General features: G+C 41.8%; 1 protein-coding gene across 8 annotated transcripts in view; it reads right to left on the bottom strand.

The window, feature by feature from the left end:
• The window catches only part of Shab (Shaker cognate b), a 327,591-nt gene that overhangs the window by 9,344 nt on the left and 298,056 nt on the right, over positions 1 to 20,191 (bottom strand). For all 8 annotated transcript variants that reach the window (XM_072306433.1, XM_072306436.1, XM_072306434.1 and 5 more), the window contains 3 exons: positions 19,116 to 19,550; positions 18,401 to 18,551; positions 14,370 to 14,893 (listed from right to left, as the gene is read on the bottom strand). In XM_072306433.1, coding sequence (XP_072162534.1) covers positions 14,379 to 14,893; positions 18,401 to 18,551; positions 19,116 to 19,550 — 1,101 coding nt within the window. In that variant the 3' untranslated portion in view covers positions 14,370 to 14,378. The remainder of the gene's footprint in view (positions 1 to 14,369; positions 14,894 to 18,400; positions 18,552 to 19,115; positions 19,551 to 20,191) is intronic.

Below are 20,191 nucleotides of genomic sequence, written 5' to 3'. Positions count from 1 at the left end.
GGCCCACCCGCCTGATTAAGGGCTCCTAATTTTGTTAGTTATTTTCCCGATTTTTTTTCCGGTGCTGCATTTTATGCTTCGAAATGATAGAGTGCGTCACATCATACAGGGTGTCCCAAAAATCTGTACCCCCTCCCCCCTGGTAACTTTTGAACGGTTGAAGAAAGAAAAACGAAACTTTGGGAATGTTTCTATCTCAAAGGAGACCATCTTCTAGGGGTGTCAAAATGTTTGCCCCTCCCTCAGGATGCCCCGAGATGGTGCAAAAAAAATAAAACAAATTTAAATACCGGTGTGAGTTATCGAACGTGAGTTTATTGGTGACCGGTGACATAACCGTATTGTTAGTTCCGCGGTGCACGTTTAGGTATGTTTCGCAGAGGAATTGTTCGGAACCTCGGACCTCGAGCACCGGAATGTGGATTTCAAATTTTCAGTTTCAAATTGACATCACTAGGTACAATCATTCTTCTGCAGGCCCGACTCGGGTCATGGGAAACTCAAAACATTCCTTAATTCTCAACTTTAGAATCTACGTTGCGTACGACGATGATGACGATGACGAGGAGGAGGGTTTACGACTGCACGCGTTCAAAACTAAAAACACCATCCTTCTTAAATGAATCGATATGGAAGTTTTGTACAGTCGATTCGACGCTCAAATGAATAGGAAGACGGACAGTCTAGGTCTCTGGTCAAGTCTAAATCAAATCCTCGGTATGGGGATCCGACTGGATCTGTAACACGAGATGCACAAGGGAGGAGTGTTCGTACCGTTTCCCATGACCCGAGTCGGGCCTGCAGAAGAATAATTGCACCTAAAGGTGTCAATTTGAAAATGAAAATTTGAAATCCACACTCTGGTGCTCGAGATCCGAGGCTCCGAAACAATTCCTCTACGAAACATGAACGTGCACCGCCGAACTAACAATACAGTTACGACACCGGTCTCCACCGAACTTACACCAGATGACTCACACCGGTATTTAAATTTATTTACTTATGTATTTAGGTATTTATTTGTGTATTTATTTATTTATGTCTGCACCATCAGGCAGGGAATCAGGTCACTCGATACCACCAATTTCAAGTTGGGTCACTCGACACCACCACACTCGGGTTAGGTCACTCGACAACGATGCGTAGATTGTTCGACTTAGGTTAATAGATATTTGGGTTTCTTGACACCACCGTACTTAGGTTGAGTCTGGCTCCACCAGACTTAGGTTAGGTTTCATTTCCATAGCTCGAAGATCGATACTTGGGTCCAAATCGAACGTTCGAAGATTGATTCATGGATAGAAATCAACACAGGGTCATTCCACGTCAAGTGTACCAGGCTCGGAACCTGACCCCCTCCGATTTGGCTGAAAATTGGTAAACGAGGTCTCAATATCATTCTAAGAGACTAGTTTAAAGGGTTTTCCCACCCGACGCCCCGTTCGCGAGATATCGACTCCCAAAGATGGGGTGAATTTTAGCGATATTAAAAAACGCCCGTTTTAGCGATTCTCATTTTCTCGACTTCCCTCTCTTTGACTCTCCATAGCGAGACTCTGCATCAATCCATCATACTTTGAAAGAGTGTTTCTAGACCACTTTTTCATGTAGATTTTGAATATGCCATCGAAATGTAGCTAAAAATTATTTAAATCGACGTAATTTAGGGTGTTTTAAAATTAACTATTTTTTCGCCATTCAATGTTCAAACTGAATTATTTAAAAAACAGTCGCTCCGATTTTCGATTTTTTTTATACTTCAAGCTTAAGATATAAACTTTTGGTCGATATAATTTTTTCAAATGCTTTCGGACGGTTAAGGGCCTAAAAAAATTCAAATAGGCCAAAAAAGGTCAAAAATTGGTAAAAAAAAAAACGATTTTTTACATTTTAATCCAAATATTTCGATAATGAACACTTCAATTAACGATATTTTCCCCCAGTTTACCCTCTAAGATGTATAAAATCAGACTATCGACGCTTTCTTTACATTTACTGATCGATTAACGGCCTGATGGAAACCGGAAACCGACCGAAAATCCTCGAAATTGACGCAAAAAGACGATTTTTCACACCGTAACCGATGCTTTCCATAGATTGTAACTGCAATTTCCAATTTTGTCTCTCTATTTTAACCCTAAGGTATATACTTTCGAGTAATAAACACTTACTAACGTGCATCGATGGGGCACGGATCTAAACGGAAAATGAAAACCGGCCGGAAATGCTCAAAAATGACGGAAAAAGGTGATTTATTGCATAGTCAGGGAAGCATGTGTTCGAAAATTACGTCCCGTTTGCACGTTTGTGATGAAAGTTTACTCCTTCATTTTGGTCCCTAGAATGAGAAAATCTTTGGTGGACTATCCGATTTTGATGCCAAGGCCCCAAAAACAAGATGGCGGCCAAAATGGAGGCTGAAATTGAAATGTTGGTAAAACGGCACAAAACGTCAAGAGAGGTGTCGATTCTCATATTTTTTGAATCGTAGATTCCAAAAAAATTATCATACAGACCTCGGCAGTCATTCTGATTAGAGTGTTCAGGAACACTCTAATCAACATCATTTTCCGAGTCAGTTTCTATAACTAGCATTATTAATTTTAGTGTATTTTCCGAAGGAAATACACTATTGCATTCTCCCATGATGTCGGACCCAGACCTGAGACATTGTGAAGAGCACCGATCACGGGTCGTAGATCACGAAAATATATGCTATTCAAATTCATGTATATATATATACATATATATGTGTATATATATATATACATATATGTATGTATGTATGTATGTATGTATGTATTTCCGCCTTTTGAAGATTTTTCGATTTTTGAGTGGTTATATCTTTCTTACGTTGAAAGATATTTTGACCAATTTTTTTGCATTTTGTAGAGACTCATTAGAACTACTATTCTGCGAAAAAAAATTGGAATTTGAGGCAAAAGCTTTTGAGGGGTGGGGCTCAAAAGTGGGGGGAGGTCAAATCTTGTCCACTCGATAACTCGAGCGAAAATGAATATTTTGAGCTGAAATTTTTACGGGTGGTAGTTCTCCCCTAGGACTGGTTTGGTATTGAATTTGAGCTAAATCGGCCGAGCCGTTTAAAAATGGCGAGCTTTGAAAGTTTTAGGCGAGGGGTGCGCGGCATGAGGGGAGCCGGCCGGAGCAGGGCCGCATAGTGGGTCGGGGGAGAAAGTTTTTGGACAAGCTGATCGTCGCACAGTGGGTCAGGGGAGAGAAGTTTTTGGACAAACTTTTCGTCGCACAGTGGATCAGGGGAAGGAAGATTCTGGACAAATTGTTCGTCGCACAGTGGGTCAGGTTAAATGATCTGTTCTTGAACAAAATCTTACCATTTAACCGTCACAACCTTTCGCAGCGCGTTCGCTGGCAACGTACGCAACTACTATTTTGTGCTATTGCTTTCTGGTGACTGCCGGTGGGTATGTTGCTGCCGGACCGCCTCCACGTAGGCAATTTCTCGTACATCGTCCGTCCGCAACTCTCGCCTCTGGTCAATCAGCGCAGTAGTGGGATTCCCGCTCGCCGCGCACTCTCGCGACAAGGTACGCAACTTCTTGCTCACAACGTGCTCACCTGCTCACAACTCAACTTCTGTTTCAATTCTTAATTCATTCCCTTACAGATTGATCCCCCCCCCCCTTCGGAAAATACACTCTTCCCGCGGTGGACGCGCGGGTCGCTTAAGAAGACAAATCAACTGGAATGGACACTCAAACTAAAAAGCGCGCGCGAAGCGCGTGTCCTGGGTGGGCTTGGGGGGCGAAGCCCCCCCCAAAAAACCGGCGCGGAGCGAAGCGGAGCGCCGGTTTTTTTTTTTAGGACCGGTACCCCTGCAGAATGTGGGTAAATTTGTTCTCAATTGCACAGTAAAACTATTCCGATGTGTTTTGAGCCACTGAATCTGAAAACTGCGTTAATAGTTCCCGACTACCCCTCAGTCTTCCAGAAAACTGACCAGGATAATGGCAATTTCTCCGGGCGGAATCGGCTTTTCCAGAAAATCGGCCTGTTGCAAACTTTTGCTGGATCAAAAATAAGAGTTGTTAGGTACTATAGAAATGTCTCAAAAATCACGATTAGCAGATCGGCAAAGTGTAAAATGTACTCCTTACTTCACAATTTGCTTAAGAAATTTGCGTTTTTTTGAGCTTCCCGCCTCAAAAACGAAACCACGGCACAGGTGAACGTTTCGTTAGAGGAGTCATATTCCATCCAACCCCTGCTTACAAGGATACTACGCAATATTCAACGTAGCTGACGCCAATCCACCAAAACGCTTGAGATGGGACGATGATTCTAACCACTTGATAACAATCGGCGTGTTTATATTCACATTTTTCTCGCGTTGACAGATATCCGCCGTGATTGACCTCATGCTCTCCTCAACTTGCGCGCGGAAGCGTCTGCCATGTTGAGGAGGGATTGAACGGAACGACTCCTCTAACGAAATGTTCACCTGTGCCGTGGTATCGTTTTTGAGGCGGGCAGCTTAAAAAAACGGAAATTTCTTACGCAAATTGTGAAGTGAGGAGTACATTTCAGACTTTGCGGAAGCGCTTATCGTGCTTTTTGTGATATATTATCTATAAGGAAAAACATTTAATTTTGCTCTACCAAAAGTTTCAAACAGGCCCATTGCAGGGTGATGAGAAGGAAAGGAGGGAATTTTCGGATTCAGCGCCTCATAATACGAAGGAATCAACTTATCTCGTCCGGGAGATTATTGTACAGGGTGTTTCAGACCACCCGTACCAGGCCTTTTTCTCGGTTGTTTTAGGTCGTACGAAGTCGGGGACCGCGGGGTTGAATAGGGAATTGACCCCAAGGAATCCGAACTTCGTGGTCCCGAAACCCTCCACCCCCCCTGGGGGATAAAGGGGGGGGGGGTAACAATGCCAAAAGTCACGGTTCCCGACCGATATGCGGATTAATCGCATCAGAATTGAAAAGCACGGAAAATTTCACGTGAAATTGACCCCTAAAAATCCATAATCGGCCCATCCAAGGCCCAAAAATGACCCCCTAAAGATGGAGACAGTAGCCCCCTCCATAATTTCTCTTTGGTCTCAAAATTGACGTAGATTCTCCAGAAAAAGATGGTTTCCCAATGAATCGACCCCGAGAAATCCAAATTTTGTGGTCCCGAAGCTCCTCTAGCCCCCCTTGGGGAGTAAACGGGGGGCCCAATCTTAAAAATCGGCACGGTGCGCTTGAACTCACTTTAAATGCGACTTGAATGTACATCAAAAATTCAAGTTGGAGGTTGTAGTGGGGTACTCCCTGATTGGTTTTTGGGCAATTTCGAAATAGGTCGTCGGAGCTCCTCGAAAAATAATCGCATTTTTGTGGTTTTTTAGGGGTAAAATAGGAAAATTGGCCTTAGGGCGACAAATTAAACCCCCTCTCCCCCATCCTTGCACTGACCGATCTGAATTTTTAGTATGTTTTCATCTAGTATAAGATGTGACTTTTTTTAAATTTTCATGCCCATTCACAATTTTTGGCCCCCGCGGCAGCGTTGCCAAGTTCCGGACTCCAAAATATCGAATTTGATGATAAAATGAAGGTTTCGAAGTGTGATTTCCATTCAAATTCAAAAATTCAAATCGTAGGATGTAGTAGGGTACTGGCTGATGCGTTTTTGGCCAATTTCGAAATGGAGTGTTTGAGATTTTTGAAAAATTATTGAATTTTTGTGGTTTTTTAAGGGTAAAATAGCACACTGGGCACGGGGCGGCAAATTAAACCTCTTCTCTCTCATCCTTGCCGTGACCGATTTGAACTTTTTAGTATGTATTAACCTGATATAAGATGTGACTTTTCTGAAATTTTCATACCCATACAAAATCTTTTGCCCCCGCGGCAGCTTTGCCAAGTTGCGGACTCAAAAATATCGAATTTGATGATAAAATGAAGGTTTCGAGGTGTGATTTCCTCCAAAATTTCACGAAAAAGTGCAATTTGAGAGTTTTCGATAAGATTAAGCATATTTGAACAATTTAAAGTTGCAGCGTTGCCAGCTTCACGATTTAAAATTCGTCAAAATGATCCAAATCACGTTACAACCTCAAGGTCTGGATTTTTATTTCGTTTAGAATTGGTCATTACGGTTCTTCTGTACTCTATGCATTTGAAAATTATGCAACTACTTACTTGATGGGTGCAGCTAACTCAACAAGAGGGACCGGATAAAGCGAAGATTCGGGGAAAAGCGATCGGTTTGGGTTGACAGAAATTTCTTAAATCTACTCCATCAACAGAAAGTAGAATTTGAGAACTTTCTCCCACCCTCCAAACCTTATCCCTGCTGCTGTCAATACTTTGAACATTCTATTTAAAATCTTTCCCACCAAACTTTTCCCAAAAACATGAAAAATTAAAACATTAACGAAATGAGTGGAAAACGACGATTCAAAAAAGTTTGAAAGTCCCCAAATTCGACCTCCTTCCACAGCGGATTGGATAGTTCAAATCCAGAAAATTACCTTCAACAACTTGAAGAATCAAAAATTTGCAAAAAATGAGAATAATTTTGAGTTATATTGAAATAAATTCCCTCATAACAAAAGTAGACTAGACAACGAAATTAAAGATGTTTTGTAAATATTGTGTCATATAAAGAGAACTATCTGTCAACCCAAACCGATCGCTTTTCCCCGAATCTTCGCTTTATCCGGTCCCTCTTGTTGAGTTAGCTGCACCCATCAAGTAAGTAGTTGCATAATTTTCAAATGCATAGAGTACAGAAGAACCGTAATGACCAATTCTAAACGAAATAAAAATCCAGACCTTGAGGTTGTAACGTGATTTGGATCATTTTGACGAATTTTAAATCGTGAAGCTGGCAACGCTGCAACTTTAAATTGTTCAAATATGCTTAATCTTATCGAAAACTCTCAAATTGCACTTTTTCGTGAAATTTTGGAGGAAATCACACCTCGAAACCTTCATTTTATCATCAAATTCGATATTTTTGAGTCCGCAACTTGGCAAAGCTGCCGCGGGGGCAAAAGATTTTGTATGGGTATGAAAATTTCAGAAAAGTCACATCTTATATCAGGTTAATACATACTAAAAAGTTCAAATCGGTCACGGCAAGGATGAGAGAGAAGAGGTTTAATTTGCCGCCCCATGCCCAGTGTGCTATTTTACCCTTAAAAAACCACAAAAATTCAATAATTTTTCAAAAATCTCAAACACTCCATTTCGAAATTGGCCAAAAACGCATCAGCCAGTACCCTACTACATCCTACGATTTGAATTTTTGAATTTGAATGGAAATCACACTTCGAAACCTTCATTTTATTGCGGAAAAATTGCGTAACAAACTTTCCCTATGTAATCGTCATCAGTAGGTCCCCCTGAACAACTTCCTAAAAGTTAAAAATGGCCCGACCCCGGAATACACCCTCAAAAAAGTTAAAATTGAAAATGGCGGCCGTAATAAGAGGGTCCGAGAAATCGGTATTTCAAAATGCTCATTCTGTCTCATCATGTGAGGTATCCTTTCCTATGTAATTTTGGTCGTAAATTTCATAAATGCATTCCGCAAGGCCCCTTCTGAGCTTACGTTTCTCTCGGTAGTCGTATGTTTCCTTTAATTTCCTTTATTAAATACATTTATAACATCAAATTTAAGTTTCTTGGCCATAAATACATATAAATGAAAATAAATACACTTCACTTTCCTTGTTCCTTCGGTGAATATTTAAAAAAATGCAACCTCCTGCCTTTCACATTTGGCCGCCATCTTTGATTTGGAGCGCCCCCTTTGGCCGGAGGGCCTTGTGGAATGCATTTATGAAATTTACGACCAAAATTACATAGGAAAGGATACCTCACATGATGAGACAGAATGAGCATTTTGAAATACCGATTTCTCGGACCCTCTTATTACGGCCGCCATTTTCAATTTTAACTTTTTTGAGGTGTATTCCGGGGTCGGGCCATTTTTAACTTTTAGGAAGTTGTTCAGGGGGACCTACTGATGACGATTACATAGGGAAAGTTTGTTACGCAATTTTTCCCGGTCAAACCGCCCTTTCTTCTTACTATTATAGCACGATCCTGCTTCTCGAGCCGTACACTTTTTGGAGGATTGTACAAAATAGTTGGAACTTTTTTTGAAACTGAGGAAGTTCTGATGACATTTGCATCCTCAACACTTGCCTACAGAGCATTTACACCCTCTTCCGACTCATTTTCGTGAAATATGAGTATTTTAAACCTCTACTTAGTAAGACCTTGGAAATTCTGAGGACCAAAAAAATAAATACCGAGTTGAGTTTTTCTAGTTCAATTTGATTTTTATCGGTTACAAAGACGTCCTCCTAGTGTAAAATTTCATCCTCTACAAGTCGAGACCTTTGACATTTTTCTCGTAAACGCACGATTTCAGCGTAAAATCGAGTTTTTTGTACGAAATCGAGGTTTAATCCAAAATATCATAATTTCATCACAAAATTGACCTTTGGCACCATTTAAAATGGTTGAAATTGGCCCAAATTTTGGCAAACATGTTTTTTTATCAAACGTCATCGATTGCCGCCTGGGGAGCGGAACATTTCAGACTTTCATTTTTTTTGACGCACCCTAGGGATGCTGTGAGCTACGAAGATGGATTTCTGGAGGAGATCGCTGTAGGAATTTTTAGGAGCGATCGGGTTCGCAATGAAAGAGTGCGGCAGATCATGGGGGTCAAAAATGACATCGTATTCGACGGCATGATCAGACAGCTTGACTGGTATGGCCAGGTAAATAGAATGCGGACGAAGGACTGCCAAAGAAGATGCATAATTGGGTATTCTTCCCGGGAGGAGACGAAGTGGATGCCCAGTGAAAGGGTAGCGACATAGGGTTTTAGAAGGAATGAGGGTAGGTGAACTCCCTGAAAGGCTTTTCGAGGATCGGGAACTTTGCTCCGCATTTGACGTTGTAGCCATTCACGAGCCAAAATCGCCGCCATCTTGGATTTTGTGCATTTCCGTGGGTCAAGGGGTCCCGATTATAGAGTGTTTCTCAACACTCTAATCAGAATGACTACCGAGTTCGGCCTTTGCATGGGCAAAATCAGTACCATTTGGCATGAAATGTTTTTTTCTCCTATTTTTTTGGAATCGGTGACCTCGAAAACAGATAACTGGAGTGTTTACTCCTCTCTTTGCTCCACATTTGACGTTTTAGCCACTAAAGATCCAAAATCGGCCGCCACCTTGGATTTTGGTCATTTCCGTGGGTCGAGGGGTCTGTATGATAATTTTTTTGGAATCTACGATTCAAAAAATATGAGAATCGACACCTCTCTTGACGTTTTGTGCCGTTTTACCAACATTTCAATTTCAGCCTCCATTTTGGCCGCCATCTTGTTTTTGGGGCCTTGGCATCAAAATCGGATAGTCCACCAAAGATTTTCTCATTCTAGGGACCAAAATGAAGGAGTAAACTTTCATCACAAACGTGCAAACGGGACGTAATTTTCGAACACATGCTTCCCTGACTATGCAATAAATCACCTTTTTCCGTCATTTTTGAGCATTTCCGGCCGGTTTTCATTTTCCGTTTAGATCCGTGCCCCATCGATGCACGTTAGTAAGTGTTTATTACTCGAAAGTATATACCTTAGGGTTAAAATAGAGAGACAAAATTGGAAATTGCAGTTACAATCTATGGAAAGCATCGGTTACGGTGTGAAAAATCGTCTTTTTGCGTCAATTTCGAGGATTTTCGGTCGGTTTCCGGTTTCCATCAGGCCGTTAATCGATCAGTAAATGTAAAGAAAGCGTCGATAGTCTGATTTTATACATCTTAGAGGGTAAACTGGGGGAAAATATCGTTAATTGAAGTGTTCATTATCGAAATATTTGGATTAAAATGTAAAAAATCGTTTTTTTTTTACCAATTTTTGACCTTTTTTGGCCTATTTGAATTTTTTTAGGCCCTTAACCGAATGTCAAAATGTTTGCCCCTCCCTCAGGATGCCCCGAGATGGTGCAAAAAAAATAAAACAAAGGGTATCCCGGGATAAGCATGTCAAAATGCCCTTGTGAACGGATTTTTATTTTAACCATTTTAAGTCATCAAGGGTGTCCTAAAACTTAGGTTTTGAGGAATTTTAGCTCCCCAACCCCCTCCGCCCCCCCTCAGACCCCCAAAAACCGCTTTTTGGGGCTATTTTTGACTATGCTAACGTCTTTTTCTCATAACTTTCGTAATTTTCGATAGAATTAAACCAAAATTTGTCAGAATCTAAATCAATTAGCTTAGTTTCTGTAGAAAAAAATTCATTATCATCGGATAATATTTTACCTTCTAAAAAAATTCGTAAAATTTTAAAAAAAAATCATTTTTTTCCTTTTTTCGCGCTAGGTGACGTATGGAAACGAGGACACAAACAAAAATTGTCTCTCTTCTTAAGTTATACATCCAATAAGACACAGAAAAAATTTCGTGTTGATCGAAGTGGTGCGCCATACTTAAAAACGCAATTTTCTAACCTCAAAACGGCCAAAATTCCACCATAGCCTCCTTTGATGACTAGGCGTGGAGAAATATGTAGAGAGAAACATCCGGTTTTATCGTCCCACCTCTTAAGTGACCCACTTAAGTACCTTGAGCCAAAATTTCGAGTTGATCAGAGTGGTGCGCAACGCCCAAGCACGCAATTTTCTAACCTCAAAACGGTCAAATTGCCCATTTCCTCTGATTTCGGCACCCATTATCATTCCGTGTCAAAAAATAAGAAGAGGGACACCCGATATTATTGTCCTACCTCATAAATTAGACACTTAAGTACATTTAGTCGAAATTTCGTGTCGATCAGAGTGGTGCGCAACACCCAAGCACGCAATTTTCCAACCTCAAAAACAGCAAAATTGCCCATTTCGGGTGATTTCGGCACCCATTATCATTCCGTGTGAAAAAATAAGAAGAGAGACATCCGATATTATTGTCCTACCTCATGAATTAGACACTTAAGTACATACATTCAGTCGAAATTTCGTGTCGATCAGAGTGGTGCGCAACACCCAAGCACGCAATTTTCTAACCTAAAAACGGCAAAATTGCCCATTTCGGGTGATTTCGGCACCCATTATCATTCCGTGGCAAAAAATAAGAAGAGGGACACCCGATATTATTGTCCTACCTCATAAATTAGACACTTAAGTACATTCCTTCCGGTTTTCCGGGATTGGACACCGCAGAGACCGGGTTCCGGTTGTCCGGGGTCGGACACCGCAGAGACCGAGAACTGTACCGTTCCCTATGGGCTCGGCGATGCTCGTCCAAAGACATCCAATTTAGAAAAAAGACTGTAAAATTGTAAATATTTTTAGTCGATAAAAGCTAATTACTAATTAATGCTATAACAATGTATCATATTTCTGTATAAAGAAGTCGATATGTAATAAAATAAAATAAAAAGTACATTCAGTCGAAATTTCGTGTCGATCGGAGTGGTGCGCGACACCGGAACACGCCGTTTTCTAACCTGAAACCTCCCAACATTCCCATTTTGGCATTCATTATGATTGTATGTCAGCGACGAGCCCGCTTGAAAAGTGCATGATGCACATTTCATAGTTCATTTTGGCACCCCACCGCGTAGCAGACCCGATCTCTCAGCGAAACCTCTGAACTCCCAGGAATTATATGACAGTAGGGAGGCTCGCTCATCCCCTACGTAGAAGCGTTCCCTCCTCCAAACTTCAATAATACGTAGTAGTGCACTGAGTACTGGCAAATGCTAGTAAATAAATTAACAAGAAAACGGCGTGTTCGGGTGTTGCGCACCACTCTGATCGACACGAAATTTCGACTAAATGTACTTAAGTGTCTAATTTATGAGGTAGGACAATAATATCGGGTGTCCCTCTTCTTATTTTTTGACACGGAATGATAATGGGTGCCGAAATCAGAGGAAATGGGCAATTTTGCCGTTTTGAGGTTAGAAAATTGCGTGCTTGGGTGTTGCGCACCACTCTGATCGACACGAAATTTCGACTAAATGTACTTAAGTGTCTAATTTATGTGGTAGGACAATAATATCGGGTGTCCCTCTTCTTATTTTTTGACACGGAATGATAATGGGTGCCGAAATCAGAGGAAATGGGCAATTTGACCGTTTTGAGGTTAGAAAATTGCGTGCTTGGGCGTTGCGCACCACTCTGATCAACTCGAAATTTTGGCTCAAGGTACTTAAGTGGATCACTTAAGAGGTGAGACGATAAAACCGGATGTCCCTCTTCTTTTTTTTTGACACGGAGTGATAATGGGTGCCGGAATGGGCAATTTGACCGTTTTGAGGTTAGAAAATTGCGTGCTTGGGTGTTGCGCACCACTCTGATCAACTCGAAATTTTGGCTCAAGGTACTTAAGTGGGTCACTTAAGAGGTGAGACGATAAAACCGGATGTTTCTCTCTACATATTTCTCCACGCCTAGTCATCAAAGGAGGCTATGGTGGAATTTTGGCCGTTTTGAGGTTAGAAAATTGCGTTTTTAAGTATGGCGCACCACTCCGATCAACACGAAATTTTTTCTGTGTCTTATTGGATGTATAACTTAAGAAGAGAGACAATTTTTGTTTGTGTCCTCGTTTCCATACGTCACCTAGCGCGAAAAAAGGAAAAAAATGATTTTTTTTTAAAATTTTACGAATTTTTTTAGAAGCTAAAATATTATCCGATGATAATGAATTTTTTTCTACAGAAACTAAGCTAATTGATTTAGATTCTGACAAATTTTGGTTTAATTCTATCGAAAATTACGAAAGTTATGAGAAAAAGACGTTAGCATAGTCAAAAATAGCCCCAAAAAGCGGTTTTTGGGGGTCTGAGGGGGGGCGGAGGGGGTTGGGGAGCTAAAATTCCTCAAAACCTAAGTTTTAGGACACCCTTGATGACTTAAAATGGTTAAAATAAAAATCCGTTCACAAGGGCATTTTGACATGCTTATCCCGGGATACCCTTTAAATACCGGTGTGAGTTATCGAACGTGAGTTTGGTGGTGACCGGTGACATAACCGTATTTTTAGTCCCGCGGTGCACGTTTAGGTATGTTTCGCAGAGGAATTGTTCGGAACCTCGGACCTCGAGCACCGGAATGTGGATTTCAAATTTTCAGTTTCAAATTGACATCACTAGGTACAATCATTCTTCTGCAGGCCCGACTCGGGTCATGGGAAACTCAAAACATTCCTTAATTCTCAACTTTAGAATCTACGTTGCGTACGACGATGATGACGATGACGAGGAGGAGGGTTTACGACTGCACGCGTTCAAAACTAAAAACACCATCCTTCTTAAATGAATCGATATGGAAGTTTTGTACAGTCGATTCGACGCTCAAATGAATAGGAAGACGGACAGTCTAGGTCTCTGGTCAAGTCTAAATCAAATCCTCGGTATGGGGATCCGACTGGATCTGTAACACGAGATGCACAAGGGAGGAGTGTTCGTACCGTTTCCCATGACCCGAGTCGGGCCTGCAGAAGAATAATTGCACCTAAAGGTGTCAATTTGAAAATGAAAATTTGAAAATTTTTGACCTTTTTTGGCCTATTTGAATTTTTTTAGGCCCTAAACTGTCCGATAGCAATTGAAAAAAGTATATCAACCAAAAGTATATATCTTAAGCTTGAAGTATAAAAAAATCGAAAATCGGAGCGATTGTTTTTTAGATAATTCAGTTTGAACATTGAATGGCGAAAAAATAGTAAATTTTAAAAAACCCTAAATTATGGTCATTTAAATAATTTTTAGCTACATTTCGATGGCATATTCAAAATCAACATGAAAAAGTGGTCTAGAAACACTCTTTCAAAGTATGATGGACTGATACAGAGTCTCGCTATGGAGAGTAAAAGAGAGGGAAGTTTGGAAAATGAGAATCGCTAAAACGGGCTTTTTTTAATATCACTAAAATTCACCCCATCTTTGGGGGTCGATATCTCGCGAACGGGGCGTCGGATGGGAAAACCCTTCAAACTAGTCTCTTAGAATGATGTTGAGACCTCGTTTAATAATTTTCAGCCAAATCGGAGGGGGTCGGGTTCCGAGCCTGGTACACTTGACGTGGAATGACCCCACATCGAAGATCGCGATAGATCGATTGGGCTCAAATCGCCATTTCCATACTACTTGCCTCCTAAACAAAACTTCCGCGTACAATTTCCTCTCTCTTTATCTCTTCCATTAATTTTCTCATTCTCTGTTGTTTTTTCAATTTTCATTCCTTCAAGAATTTGCTGGCATTTCTTTTAACCGAGAGATCCGTCCACAGATCTACTGTCATAGTACTTCCTCCTTGTGAGTAGATACGTTAGGCTAAAATGATACAAAATCTTACCTTTAACTGCTACGACGAGATGGAGCGTTCATTGCAGGACCTAAAGCGAGAGTTATCGACAAGAAGCTTGGTCTCCTCGTTGGGTGAGGGATCCATGGGCGGTGGTGGAGGGCAGATGAAGAGGGGCTGAGCGGCCCGGGCTGAGTTCAGGAGGTCCTTCAGGAGCACTGTGTCCAACTGATCGTTTACCCCGGGGGCGCTGGCAATGCCGACGAGTTTAATTGGGAGCGTGTGTGGCTTCACAGTTGTAACGGTCGCAGCAGAGATTGCGTTGACAGTTGTGCATGGCGGACACCGAGCCGGGGAGTAGTCTGAGCCGCTGGCTCCGGAGACGTTGTCTGAAATGAGCCTCTCCATTTCAGGGTCGTCCGAGGTAGAGCCCCGGTCGTTCCGGTGACCGTTTCCGTCTCGGCCCTCTAAGTGCCTTTTCAAGATTGACTTGGAGCGCCGGTGAGACTCAGGCGTCGAACAAAGTCTATCTAGGGACTCGTTCGACACGGAGCTCCGCCGTTCGATAAATTTAGCTGCAAACAGACGCAAGAGTAATAGTGTAAGTGACTAGACCGATTAGTGTAGACATTACATTTTGGTGTGAAAGTAATGGAAACCATATTTCCTCAGGGTGCGGCATGCACCTACAATACTGGGAATTCAACTATTTCCAGATACCAATCAAGCACATCGCCTAAAAGTCTGTGATTTTCGTGAAAAAATGGTGTTGACTTCTACACATGCTGTTTTGGACAAAATCTGAGTTCCAATTCGGATTCAGCGCATCAAAATATTGGGAATGAAATATGTTGGATGGATGCAGGCGTGGACGTCCTGTGAAAGGTTGGCGACAAGGGGTGGAGGAGGAGATCAGAAGGTGCCAATTGCCTGATGATCTCTGGGAGGATAGGGGGCAATGGCGATTGGGCGTCGCAGAGCGCGAGGCGGCGCTATAAAAGCTACTTTATGTATGTATGTATGCATACTTGAACGAGAGGCTGCAAAGACTTTTTCACATACAGAGTGAATTGGGAAAATACTCAGTGTGCCGTGGTGGCGGTATCAGGAGGACGTCAACTTGAATTAATAAGGAGCCGGCTCCGTTTGGGTTACCTACGATCAGACGAACAGGTCCTAAAGCCAGGTCCTTTGGTATTAAAGTACTTATCGAATATGACAAGGTCAGGTACCTGTAGAGTCCAGGATCGATGGTCCATGAAATTATGGGCGAATGTACGAATCTTCGTGGGACTCGGTGTATTCTGCAGTCTGGTGGTATAACCGGTAACGGTGCACGGTGCAACCTCTTCACGGTGCATGGAATTCACACAAACAACCCCGAAAACTGGTGCATCAGAACTACCGATCGTGGAGCCCATGTACTAAATTAGAGTGAGACAGAGAAAAAGTATAGCGTGGAGCCTACACCCTGTGGATCCTGTGCACGTGTGCAGCGAATCCACAGTTGATGTCATCCACACGCTTCCAGTGGTGCTCAGAGAAAAGATAAGGACGCCCCTTATTTCAGAGGACAAACATATTATCAAAATATTCATTTACTTCACACAAAAAATATAATGATTGGTTTGCTGGAGTAGGTACAGGAGTGCGATATTTTTAAGGGGCACCGGCCACCTCATTCGTTTCGAACAAACTTTCTAATCACCTTTAATTCCACCCACTGATGTTGCAAAATGTTTAACTATTACTTGCAATTTTCGCTTTCACACAATTCAACGCGCCCCAAAATGTATGAACGCCTGTCTGCGAGAGTATAAAAATTTGATCACTATAACAATTTTGTATCTACGTTGACTTCATGAATGCAGCCAATTCCGAAGTCTTGTAAATACCTATTCCATTTTGCTGTTAATTGTGTTTCGAAATTATAGGAATGGACCGTACAAGTTACGCTTTTTCATCCAAAGATTTTATTTTAGTTTTTCAAAAATTTTGATAGAACTGAGCTCACCCGGTGCGTTTTCTAGCAAACCATCCATTTTTAAATGGTAGACTTCATTCATCGAAAATAATGACGATCATCGGGACCAAGGGCATCTCACTAGTATGCTGCACAAATGATTGTCACACGAATTACATACATCAGGGTGGTTCTTATGTTTCGACTTTTCGAAAATCAAATGTCAGACCCCCCCCCCCCCCCCCCATAAAGTTGTCTCTTAGTGTAAAATGAACGTACAAAAAATTTCAGCCGGATCGAATCATCCTAAGTGGTGCCGCCGGGGCCGACAAGTCTCCAAGCGGGAACTTCTAATTTTAGACAATCGCATTTTTGGTGTTCGAGTACTTAAAATAACCATATTTAAGAAACCTAGGCATTATAACTATCGAGGAAATTTATTTTCAGAGATATAACGGGACTTACTATCGGTTAGTTGCCTCTTGTAGCCCTGAAGTACCTATAAGTCGACTATATTTTCCAGGAGCTCGACCGAATGTTTTTCTTCTTGGCTTAAATGACACGGTAGATACTCTACTTCACGAATCTGAAGCTTTTATGCTTTTGATTTATCAAAAACTTTAAGCTCGTTCAGGTAAACCGTGTCGGGAGAATGTTACGAAAAATCGGCGGAATCGCACGATAAGGCTCTTTTGAGGGGTAGAAAAGGGTATTTTAGAATTGGTAAGGGAAAAAATGTTATTTTTTTTGTAAAGTACCTTTAAAAGTGTGTTACCTCAAATAATTTCAAAGCTGGAACTACATTTTAAAGGGGGGAAAAATTTGTGAAATGACGGAAAAACGCGATTGTCCCAAATTTGAAGTTCCCGCTTGGAGACTTGTCGGCCCCGGCGGCACCACTTCTTGATGATTCGATCCGGCTGAAATTTGTTTTACGTCCGTTTTACACCAAGAGACAACGTAATGGGGGGGGGGAGGGGTCTGACATTTGATTTTCGAAAAGTCAAAAAATGAGAACCACCCTAACATACAAGTGTTGTTTTGTCCAGGTTTCAGAACAGACACCTCCTGGCGGGCAACGAACGAACGAGCATGACTCGTGTCTCCTACATTGGAGCGTGATACAGTTTGTCATAAAACATCGTGTCGTGCGTCGTGCATCATGTCTTCTCGAGAACTGTGAAAATACTGTTGCTTTCACCACCATTGTTTCTCTCTTTCATTTGTTTCAACCATACATGGCGCAGTTGTTGTGGTCGCGAGTGTAATCCGCGTCCTCAAAACATTATCGTGAATTTGTGAGTGTTAAGCCGCGTTTCAAGATCCACCCACGCCCATGACGTCGAGCCTACAACTGCCGAAGCCTCTCGTGTTCACTGGGAATATGAACCAAAACTGGAAGACGTTTAGACAAGAATTCGAATCGTCCCTATCCGACCGTCTCCGGACAACGTAAATGGAGAAGTGGATAAAAAGTAGCTTTGCTTATTCACATAATTGGTGGCGAAGTGTACTACCTACACGCTGGGTAGCGTAGCCACAGAAGATGAAGAATGTGAGGGAGAGGAAACACTCGAAACCTTTGACAGTTTTTACAATGACCTCAAAAAATTGGCTAAAAATAGGTGGCGAGTTGGAGAACATCAAAAGCAGTCTAAGAGACCGTCTAGTATTTGGCTCAAACGACACCGTCATTCAAGTAAAACTGATCAAAGCTGGTGAAATATCTCTAGAAGATACAGTAGAGCGTTTAAGAATTGCTGAAATCATTTAGGAACTAAGGAGGACCGGTCTACTTTTCAAAACAATTCTAACGATCCAAAGTGACAACCTTTCAGTTTGTACAAACTTCTCCGGCAAAAATAGCCCGTTTTCGGCTGAATTAGATTCCTCCACAACAAAAACGATGCCTTCGGCGTCACCGCACTTTACTTGGTAGAGTACAAGTATTGCCAACTTTCTACGTCGGCAAACGGAAAAAATCCCTTTTAGGTCAGAAAATATCCCAAATGCCTCAATGATCTCTACGGCCCAAATAACCCCGATCTCCCCTAACTCAGCATTGACCGATAAATATGAAAGGAATCGTCGTTGATGGCAAACAATATTTTTGAATTACCTTGTTTGCAATTTTGCATGCCGAAAAGGTGCTGGTTGATAAGTTTCGTAGCAGAGGCGAGTGATTTGGCAGGCATAAATGAAGATTTTCTTCGTTTGATTGTTTCTAAGCTCTCTTGTGAATCCCGACACGGATCCGTCACCGATCTCAGCTGCAACATTTAAAAGATAAGATTTTAACGACGACCTTTCCTTTCCCCAAAATAAGTAACGCCAGTCAGCAGCTAATATTTAAGACTAAAAGGCACGAGCACATAAGGTACATAGTGGAAAACGGTATGCATAGAGGTCTCATCTATACGTATTCAGAGTTTTTTTTTTTTTTTTTTTTTTTTTTTTTTTTTTTTTTTTTTTTAAAAAAAAGACAATTGTCAATTTTGCAGGTCTGATAAGTAATGGTGATATCTCACAAAAGGGCTCATACAAAATGAACATAGGTGCTTGCCAACGAGAATGTCGCCAGAAATGAAAAGAACTCACTGACACCCATTGCTTCGACTAAATTCAACTCCACAACCGCACGTAGGACGTAGGTGCGTGCTTGATCCCTTGATGTTATAAACCTTTTCCCGAGTGCAATGTCTTCGTGAACTTACTACGATCATATTTACAAAAATATGACGGGAACAAATTCTATCGACTGAAGGTTACGAAAGAGGTTATTTAAAATCATATGTATCTGCTAGGCCCTATTGCGATGAATTTTGATTAAGTACCTGTTGAAAGCGGGTTCTCCTGTGTTTAGGCAACGAATCCTCGTTGAGACTTCCACGGCTACTCCTCTTGGAAGAAGGAAAGCGGCTCTCTTCATCGATGAGTGAGTTCCCAAGGTTGCGAAGCCCCGAGTCCCTAGAGATAGACTTTTTTACGACACCTCGGGCCGACTCTAGAGGGTTAATGTATAGATTGGAGGAGTCGCAGCCAAGGGCGGTTGGGTCCTCAGTCGTGAGATCCATATGCGAGTTGAACGGTTGCGTGTTGCATGAGGTAAATGTGTCCGAGCTGTCCACCGAACCCATTTCCATTGGTCCACCTCCGCCAACCGCCTCCATTTCAGACCTTAGCAGCCGCATCTCCAGGCATATCGGGTTCTTCACGTCACTCGTTGGCAGCGGCATCAGGTTTTCCGCATCCATGTAGTCCTTGTAGTCCTGAGGATAGGCAGTCGAATGTAAACTGGCGCCATGTTGGGTACATATGGCTTGGTTGAGTGGGGGTTTAGAGGGCTGCCGTACAATTAATTGTGCTATCATCTGAACCGTACCGATGCTAGCGCTCAGTGGGATCTGCGATACCCCCCTCTCCCCCTCCGCACAATGAGCCGGCCTCATGTCGCATAGTATGTTACGGATTTTCTAGCCAAAAATGTTTTCACAATGGTAACTCCTTCCTCTCATGCCTCAAAACTGAGCCCTAATATACTGGCGCGTATGCGTAGTGTACCGCCTTTGCGATCGTTTCGACCCCCTACTCGATACAATGTACCGAGTCCTTTGATTCCTTACCAGAAAGTGACTGGCGCGAACGTCTTTGGTTTTCCAAAGCGTGTAAAAGTTTACTAATCCGTCAATAATTATGATTTAAAATTTTTGTCATTCTGGGGCTTTCTAGTTTATGTGCAATGAATACCAAGAGTCTACGTTTTTGGTTTTTTTTTTTTTTTTAAAAAAAAGAAGTAACTACGGAGCAGTCTTAGGTTTTTTTTTAAAAAAAAAAAAAAAAAAAAAAAACCTAACACTGCCCCGCGCTAATTTAAAACATGCATACATAAGAAAAGCAATCGAACAGATTC

This window comes from Bemisia tabaci, chromosome 1 (assembly GCF_918797505.1).
Source record: "Bemisia tabaci chromosome 1, PGI_BMITA_v3".
In the NCBI taxonomy this organism is placed as follows: domain Eukaryota; kingdom Metazoa; phylum Arthropoda; class Insecta; order Hemiptera; family Aleyrodidae; genus Bemisia; species Bemisia tabaci.
The sequence above is the reverse complement of the archived record's forward strand: the minus strand, read 5'-3'. Positions and strand labels throughout refer to the sequence as shown.